We start from the raw sequence: 9,403 nt of genomic DNA, 5'->3' as shown, positions 1-9,403 counted from the left end.
GAAGGGCGGGGCGGGGCGGTGGCTGTAGCCCGCCCGGAGGGCGGTCGCGCGGTGATGGCGGTAACTGCCGCTCGGCGGAGAAACGGCCGCAGCGTCTGGCCCTGGTGCAGGGCAAGGTGCCCGGTCGGAGCGGGGCGGCTAGAGGAGGGAGGCACGGCCCTTCAGATCGGAGAAGAGAAACCGCTGCGGCCGTACCGCAACAATCAGCGCGGCCGTGGGTTGTCCGCGGGCGGCGGTAGTTTCTCGTCAGAGAGCGGCGCACGAGAAAGCGTGAATGAATAACCGGACTTCTCTCTATACCCGGGAACATATCGCTGACCTAAAATTGGTAGTTGGCTGAGCGCCAGGTCTGATAAAATCTGCTGTGTGGCAATCGGAGGCAGAGCCACCGGGTAAGGTGTCCCAGTCTGGAAAGAGCCCGGTCCCCAGAACGGGCTGAAACCCCTGTTGGTGCAACAGGCGGGGAATAGCGACGTGAGGGGCACGGTGCGGAAGAGCTGAGATGGGTTTATAGACGTTTTGGTGGTTTGTCCAAAAGCTGAGATTGCACAAAGGTGGAGGGAAGAAAAAAAGAAAAGGCTGTTGTGGATGAAATACTTTTGGGTTGTAGGAAAAAGTGGAGGAAGAGATAAAATTGTCAATAAAATTTTATGAAGGGGAGAGGGGATGACTAATCTACTAGGAATTATAGTTTGGAAGATAATCGATAAGGAGTGCTGAAGGATGAGTGTGATAGCGATGGCCAGGAGCCTTCAGGGCAATAAAAACAGTTTTAAAGAATGTAAAAGCAATAGGCATGGAGACATGAATTTCAACTGCTTTTACAAAAGCTTTTGGTATTAGGTTGTGATTAAAGAAACTAAAGCAGTGCTTGAACACATAACAAGGAAGAGAGTACCAGAAAGAAAAAGCCCTTCCTTAGACCCCCCCTAGCTACCACCTCTAGAAACCCAACATTACTACCCTCATCCAGGGTTTGAAAGTAATCCTTAAGATGGAAAGTTTTGAGATTTCAGTCTTTTCAGTTTGTCACGAAGAAGAATGAAAGTTGATTTTATTGTCCAGCGTAGGCTCTTAGATGTGAAAAGGAAGTTTTGGGGAACAAAGAGTACATTTTGCAGAGAAGCTCCAATGGGTGGTACACTGAAATTAAGCTGGATGTTGAATTAAGATGGAGTTTCCAATCACTAAGGCAACTTCAGCATTTTCAGGGTTTACTAACAAGGGTGATGAATCTTCTATTACTTTGAGTTGCTTAAAGGGGCTTTCTAGAAGAGCTTTAATCCAGTTCTAGGGTGAGATGCTGCAGGCCATCTATTCAAGTGAGAACAGATCCCAGCTGTCTGCCCATGAGTCAGGATATCTCCAGTCTAGCCATGTTGGTTCTTAATACCAACAGTGACCTATATAGAGGCCATTTATTCATGACTCCTAAATGAAAATTGAATGCTTTACAGCCTGAAGCTGCACGGAATACATTTCTCACCCTTAGAGGATTAGGTATGAGGCAATCACAGACCAGTCGTTTCCAGGATTTGGTAAAGGCACTAGAGGGTGCTGTACTGAAAGACAAGAATTGGGGTTTGTATCTGCAGGAAAACTCTTCCTGACCTCCGCAAGGTGAAGAACCACTATCTCCCTCTTCTTCTCTCCAGGATCGGATAGGCCTCTTCCTGCCGTAACAGCTCTGTGCCTTTTTCCTGAAGGAGGGAATCAGTAGACAGATGCTGGTTTCCTTGAACCTGTCATAAGGAGTATAGAGACAAAGAGTGCAACCTGATGCATAAATATGAAGTACTTATTACCTTGATGACATTAAAATTGTAAAAGATTGGTTGAACATTATTAAATGCATGTTTTTTCTTAGTGAAGACAAGCTCCAAGAGAACTCTGGGCTGGATCATGGGGACAGCGGAACTGCCTACCCCGACTGTCTCTGTGGCCTTTTGCAGGCTGCTTCTCATACTGAACTGGCCGGATGCAAGCCAGCTCGGATCCAAAAGCTGGGGCTGTGTCATTGGTGCAACACTGTGTGCAGGCCAACAGGCCTGGCAGGATTTATTAGTGCTGGAAGATGGGTCGAAGCAAGTCTAGATCTGTTTACAAGTGGCTTTTACTCTATGAAATCTTGCGTGCCTCAGTTCTGGGGAGCATAAGTAGTAGGGGTACCCTCAGATGGTACAAGCAGGTGCTGTGATACAACAAGAGGCATGGGGAAGCAAGGCAAGCCCCTTCACAAGGCACACTTTAGGCACCTTTGTGATGCCTGCAATAGAATAAAGAAGGTAGTCTTCATTTTAAATAATTAGAGTCTCAGGTATTAAAATACTGCATTTACATTTCTTGTTTCTTTAAAGGGGAAGGTGTGTTATCCTCATCCAATATGTTGACAGGTGCATTTATTAACATACACTTTATTTTCTATGGGGAACATAATGTTCTTAGGAACCTTTCTATGTATCTTCAGGCTTTAAACATTTTAATGAGCGTGTATTTGCAGCACAGGTAGGATCAAATGACATTATTAACTCCTGTCTCACAGACAATTGCTATGCGTATTAAACTCAACATAATCCTAGTTTTAAGTGCTTAGCTCTGATTTTCCAGCGTCCTGGTATGTTACAGTGCTTTACGTATTTAAAGAAAAGCTGTTTCTCATGATAAACGTAAGCATTCCACTTTCTTGCACTGCAAGCCTTGACTGTCTCCAAATGAGCACCCAGAAAATGAGGAACAGAAACAAGATACTTGAACAAAACTCTGGCGTGCACCAGCACGTGCACTCCAGCAGTGCGCAGATCAGAGATCGCTGTGGCTGGCCTGGGCAGTGGCAGCTCCTAGAGCTGACTTAGGGGCCCCAGGTATGGCACAGCCCAGGCGCTCCCAACCTGAAAGCCACTGCTGCATGTGATCCCTATCTCACAGCAACTACAAACTGAAAAATGCAGTGTCAATAAGGTGTGACTTCTAATAACAGGTGATACAGAAAATGTAATGGCAGGGTAAAGAAAAATGTAGCAATCCAGGAGGTGCTTAAAGTAACATACACAATATCCCCCATTTCAGTGTTACCCGTTCCATTTCAGGGGTTTTTCAACTCTCTGCATTCTGGGTCACCATGATCATACATCTGGGGAAAGGAAAAAGAACAAAACCCTGTTTGCATTTTTAATGTTTGTAACTAGTACTCGGAAAATTCCCAGTAGAGCTCATCAGCTCCAAGGGAAGCTCAGCACCTGCTGCCGCTCCTCTCGCTGCATGATTCCTTGACTTGCTTCTGGCTACAGCCTCGGTGGCTGCTGCTGCTAAGTCCCACTTGTGGGAGAGGCAGAATCCTTTTCTTCTTACCCAGGCGGTCTTGCTACAGTTAGCAACTCTCTTCTTTTCCCGTTTCCTTCAGCAGGAATAGGGAGGCTTGAGGAGGGAATGAAAAAGAGCAGATTTTGGCATTCTACCAATATTAATGAACTTTCAACCTAGTACAGTAATAGAACATGGAAAAAAGGTGGAGGCAAATCAACAAAAAGTTACAAGAGTCTACATGACTTCTCAGTGTGTAAAACTACAGCTTCACCAATACGAACAAAGCCAGGTTGATTTATGCTAGCTCTTCATAGCTTACACATTCACATCTCTTGATGACTCTCTGGCACTGCATTAGAGGAGCGTAGGCAAAATATTCCAGTAAGAGGAATCATTAGTGACAAGGGTAAAAGCTACGCAAAATAAGAAAAGCCAGAAAAAGTGGAGCTGTAGTGGATATAGCAGCACACTGATGATTTTATCTTGATGGTAAAGCTGCTTGCTAAACATTTAATTTTTTTTTTTCCCCTGAAATATCTGTTTGTACAGTTGAGATCATAGGCATTACTTTTCCTAACAGTAGAAACCTTTGGCTGAATTTGTTATTCACAATGTAGCTATTCCTGTAGATAGGCACCTTGCTTACAGTAAACAAGTGCCAACATCAGTACACTAGAACACGCAAACTGTAATTTGCATGTCTAGACTTCATTATTACAGCATTTTAGTTGCAACTTATCCCGGACGTACAGGTCAATGTAATTTTACACTTCATTACGTCTGCTGCTTCTTTCCCCAAAAAAATCAGCATTTGAAAAGAATTGCAGAATTTCAGCATTGCTAAAAAGCCATGGAACAGATAGTATGTGCCAATCTGTCATTTTTTCCCAATCCTTCCCTCTAGGCATTATCTATTTGTAACACTTTATGCTATTTTGCAGATTCATAAAATACAGAACTCTAAGATAGGACTTTTTTTTTTAATTAAGAAATTATTCAAGCAAGAGTTTTTGAGCCTGTAGAGGTAGCCAGTTACACATAAAGGAAAGCAGAAATGCAATCCAAAACCTAAGCTGGGTCTGGAGAATGACTTGTCCATAGGCCTTTTCTATTGCTCTGAATTTCCTATAATAATGTATTTAAGTAAGATATGTCTAATCACTTAAATACAATTTCCCTTGAGATTAAAGCAGGTCATAATTATCCTTTGTATTGCTTTGCAAGCTAACAATCAATGTGACAGGTGATCTGGAAGGTACTCTTTGGTGTGCTCCATCCACAGCTTTGAAATTGCTGACATCTCTGATACAGCAAGCTCAACACAGAGGAACTTTCTGAATTTACCACATCACCTACTTCTATTTATCTATACTTCCCCGCTCTGTGACCTTCAGAAGCCATACAATCATTTGCAGGTGATTTGTCCTTACTTACTCCTTAGAAAGTACAGGATTCCACAGGCCCTGGCAGATTACCCAGGGAGGGTTATGGACACCTAGCTTCATGGCAAAACAACCACAAACCACCCAAACACCGTCACCAACCAAACCCAACCTTTGAACAGGGTTCCCTCCCCCAAATAAGTGTGATTTCTGCAGCTCCAAACCTGCATCATGAAGGATGAAGCAATCACAAGGCAAGCTCAGCGTGGTGGCTGAATAATAAATACAAATTAGGCTACAACAGCAGGCCATGAGAATAAGGGAATGAAAAAAAATTATTTAATATCGTATTTACTTATTCATGTAGAATAGTAAAAAATGTTTCAAAGTCCCCTAGGCGTTATGTTGCAAATTCACATTGTACTAGAAGCTGTTGCAATGTCTGAACGCTTAGACGTGTAAGCTGTCGTCAGGAGAAAATACCATGCCAGTCATTTTCAAAAGGGTCTTTCCATAAATTACTTTATTTCTCATTAAATGAGCACAGAGTCTTAACCATATTAATAACAGATATGTTTATTATTACATATCCATCAGTGCGGCTTTCAATACCACTTGAAACATGCAAATCGTCCTAAGGACGAATCAGTTTTCCAGTGCTTCTTATTTAATACACAACTGCAAAGCCATTATAAATTACTGAGGAGGTATTTGGTTAAGAAATAAAATAAAATAAAACCATACTGCCCATACCATGAATGTATTCCTGCTACAAAGCAAGAGTCTGACAGCATTTACTGAAATTCCTGAATTACCCGGAGCTTTTGCGTTATATGCGGTTTTGGGTTTTTTTTTGCATTGCCTACACATCTCTTGGCTTATGAAACAGAATCAGTCTTTCTTTGTAAGAGGAATTCTCATTCAAAGATTGTACTTAATTTAGAAAATGCATCTAGCATCTACAATACTTCAACCAATTAAAATTCAGTAAAAACCACTGATATGCAATAGTTTTTTTAGAGGTTTCCTTTGCTTAGTTTTAGATTTCTACATTTATTGACATGGCAATAACACAATTACCTCAACTTAAGGCACTAAAAGGACAATGTAAAACCCAATAAAAGTGTTCTAAGAATAATTTACATTTCAAACAGTGCATATATTTCTTAAATGTTTGTTAACTTAATGTATGTTATCACTTAAAATTGTAAGGCAATACATTATACAGTTATAGAAATGATGTACCCCAAAATATGCTTCCAAACTTGGTGGTTCTTTTTACTGTTAGTTTCTAATGCCTCTAATAGTAAAATAACTCAGTATGGCTTGGCAAAAATGCATAGATTAAAGGCAATTACTTGTTTTCCCCCCTTTACAAACCTGCTGAATCAGTATTTTGTAAAGCATAATGCAAAATATTTAACACTTGATCCATTCCATAGTGGGTGGTTAGCATTAAGGCTGTTAAGAACTCTGCAGTGAAGGCACTGAAGTTCAAGTGATAAGGCTTCATTTTTAAGCTAGTTCTGCAGTCTTCAAGAGCACAACTTTGAGTCTTGAAAGCAATTGCAGTCCTTCTCATTGAGAAACCTTCCTCCTCTACTCCGTTTCATATGCTCATCTTGACATAAATATCCCCTTCACAGGGTAAACAGTCCTTTTCTTTCACTGAGACAAAAAAAGTTGGCTGCATTTCATCATGATTGACAGGCTTTTTTTTCTTAAATCCAAAAAGGCAGCACCTTTTTTTATACACCTAGCTAAGCTTTATTTGCTTTAACTTGCATTACATAGTAATAATTAATCTAATCTACCTTTAGGCAAACCCGCAATTAAACACCCTCAGCGTGCTTTTGTGCCAAAGCAAGGAGGAGACAGTAATAGCAATCTTAACCCTGAAGCCTGTGATAGTTGTGTTGAAAGGAACAACAGCCCGTCTGCACTGCTCTGTGTGGTTAAAAAAAGCCCTGTTTCTCAGACCGCATCCCATAAGATTCCATTAAGCACTGCACGTGTGGTTAGCTGGAACAAAGGAGAAAACAGACAATTAATAACAAATATAAAAATTAGCTTCATAACACCAGTGCATGTTTGCCAAGAGCTTCAGTGAAGAAAATATTTTACATTAACAAAATGTTTTTTCAATTGACATGATACTATACTAAGATCATACCTACACAATCTTCCACAAACTGTTCTTCATTTTGAACAACATTAAATGAACACAGAGATCAGACAGGTGATAGATAACATTACTGCAGCTTTACAAGTAAACAAGAGTAAACAATCATGGGTGTATTCATGGCAAATGCAAGGTGACCCTCTTTCGCTTGCAGGATAAGAAAAGACTTTCTATAAGGCTAAGAGCACGCGCATGCAGTTGCCAGAGCTCATTTGATGCACAGGAGTTTTGGTGGTTTGTTGGTTTTTGTTTTGTTTTTTTTTAACATGCATTAACTTGATCAGGTGCCCAAGTCCAAATACCTTAAAACAAAACACCTCAACTGTGCTGCTACAATGTGTATAAATTAGCATACTATAAATTATGACATGTAGTTTCAGATCTAGAAGCAGTACTGCAAATGCTAGCAAGTTCATCTTGAAGTTCTGCTTTGTATTTACTAGTGATAAATTATGAAAATGAACAATAGAACTAAAGATGAACTTATATGTGAAGCTCCTTTTAATGGCTCTGATACACCTCTCCATTAAGTCAATGAAGTGCTGCCTACCAACTGCAAGGAAAGGTGGATCAGACCCTAAATGAAACGTCCTGAAATGTCTTAAAGCACATGTTCAAGCCTGTATCCATTTGACAATACAGTTAATGCCTGCTTACATGGTAGGACTCCATCACCAAGATCAAGTTCTGCTATACTGTCTGACAGAACAATTTTCAGATACTTAGTAAAAGCCAAACATGTATATCCCATAAACATCATCACTACGTCTCTTTACTCCCACGTCTAGGTAAAGAGGTCAGGATGAGAACTGCAGGGTGCAGTGTCTTGAGTTCAGAGAAGCTGATCTAACAACTCGCTGCCTCGTGAAAGGCAAAGGGCCGCTGTTCCTCCGTTTCATCACCTTCCTCACCCTAGGGGAGCACCCTCCTACTTACCTGTCCTCAGATTTAGCAACCACCGCACTTCTCAGTGGGCTGATTCCACTCACTAGCTCAGCAAAATAAGTCTACGTTTTTTTGATGGTCAGGAAACTGAACTGTGGACTTTAATGAAAGGGTACAAAATGGATCATTTCAAGCACTTACCCAGGATCCAAAGACAGAAGAGTAGGGAAGGAAGACAGAGGGAAAGTCGTCCCCCTTAAGTAGCAACAGGCTGTCAGATTAGCTCAGCTACTGCACAATCGCAAGCGTTCAGTATATAAGATCCATTGAAAATTTATTTAATAATCTAAATTTAAACATCTGGTATATCAGAAGTCAATTCTCCTAAAATAAACCCAATGCCTCTTCTTTCTAAATATACAGGATGGAATACGCGTGGTATCAGGGCACAGGTTGACCATACTACATCGCAGCAGTGTTTGTCTAGTTCATAGACACAACTAACATCAAATTTGTCTGAGAAAGTCACAAAAATGTCCACAGTAGAAAAGCGTGAAAGCGAAGTTCCTGCCTGACCTTTTTCTAATGCTTATTTGCTCAGTGTAACTCCGAATCTTTTCATTGTTCGCTCGCATTGCTCTGCAGGTGCCGCGCAAGCCCCACTACATTCCAGTCAACCCAGTGGCAGCTGTCTGATGGGGATGGAGTGCGCCACAAAGCCACACAAGCAGCTCCTCAAGCATCAGCGAGGTGCAGGGGCTCCCCACCTGCCTCCTGCCCATGTGTCCATGCAGCACAACAGGCCAGCAGCACGCACATACCTAGCACTCTTGCTGGTCAAGTACTGTGCCTCTCTAAATTGCTTATGCTCAATATGCTTCTTCCTCCATACTCCGTGCCTACAATATGCAGTGTTAAAACATAGTTTGCTGTAAATTAATTATATTTTCTAAGAAGCTATGTCAGTATTAAACATCATTAAGAAGCAAGATTTCTAAGGTCAAATATCAGCTGTGTCATCAAACTCACTGATGGGTTCGGACTCAGTCTAGAAGAGTAATATAAATGTTAACTGTTCGATTCACATCACAGACTGTTAGAAAACTCAAGACGTTGAAGAGATAAGATACCACGCAGGTATTGGCAGAATACTTAAGAGCTTTGTTTCTTCCCAAGAACCTGGGAACCCCACTGGGTGATGGGGAAAGGTGTGAACAGAGGCTGAACACTAGGGCAGAGGGAGAAAAAGCAAGGCTGCAGTATTCTGAACTTCTGCAGTATTCTGATAATTCGCTAGTGCAACAGGACCATCTTCACCCTTCCTCCTTCCATTCTTGAGACAGATCTGGTGCTTTCTGGACTCTTCAGTGAACCGCTGCAACTTCCTATCTGTTGCAACTGCTTTTCTTTTGTGGGGTTAGGGTTGATGGTTTTTTTGTTGTTACACTTTGGGTTTTTTTGCTTTTCCTTAGTGAAAACATTCCTGGATTAATTCTCTGCTGGAAAATAGATCAGTTAACTGTGGTAATCTGTGAAGCATGAACTGACACAAGATAAAGTGCAGGAATGCACAGCTCTCATCCTGGTGCTGGTGACATATTAGGCTCATTGTATCTCTAGGATATTAAAACTTTAAACGTGGTGTTTCTCA

General features: G+C 41.4%; 1 protein-coding gene and 1 long non-coding RNA gene across 5 annotated transcripts in view; one reads left to right on the top strand and one right to left on the bottom strand.

Moving 5' to 3' along the window:
- The first annotated feature begins 22 nt into the window (after positions 1-22).
- On the top strand, positions 23-3,493 carry LOC142600390 (uncharacterized). The gene is made up of 2 exons (XR_012833853.1): positions 23-392; positions 1,400-3,493. It is a non-coding gene; the product is annotated as an uncharacterized LOC142600390 (long non-coding RNA).
- Positions 3,494-5,193: 1,700 nt separating this feature from the next.
- ROCK1 (Rho associated coiled-coil containing protein kinase 1) overlaps positions 5,194-9,403 on the bottom strand; it is a 94,723-nt gene continuing 90,513 nt past the window's right edge. For 3 of the 4 annotated variants that reach the window (XM_075744285.1, XM_075744283.1, XM_075744286.1), the window contains one exon: positions 6,725-8,651. In XM_075744285.1, the coding sequence (XP_075600400.1) occupies positions 8,495-8,651 (157 nt within the window). In that variant the 3' untranslated portion in view covers positions 6,725-8,494. The other variant, XM_075744284.1, reaches the window with a different exon arrangement.

The sequence above is a fragment of the Balearica regulorum genome, chromosome 2, assembly GCF_011004875.1.
Source record: "Balearica regulorum gibbericeps isolate bBalReg1 chromosome 2, bBalReg1.pri, whole genome shotgun sequence".
In the NCBI taxonomy this organism is placed as follows: Eukaryota; Metazoa; Chordata; class Aves; order Gruiformes; family Gruidae; genus Balearica; species Balearica regulorum.
Note: the sequence above shows the minus strand (reverse complement) of the source record. Positions and strands in the feature narration are given on the sequence as shown.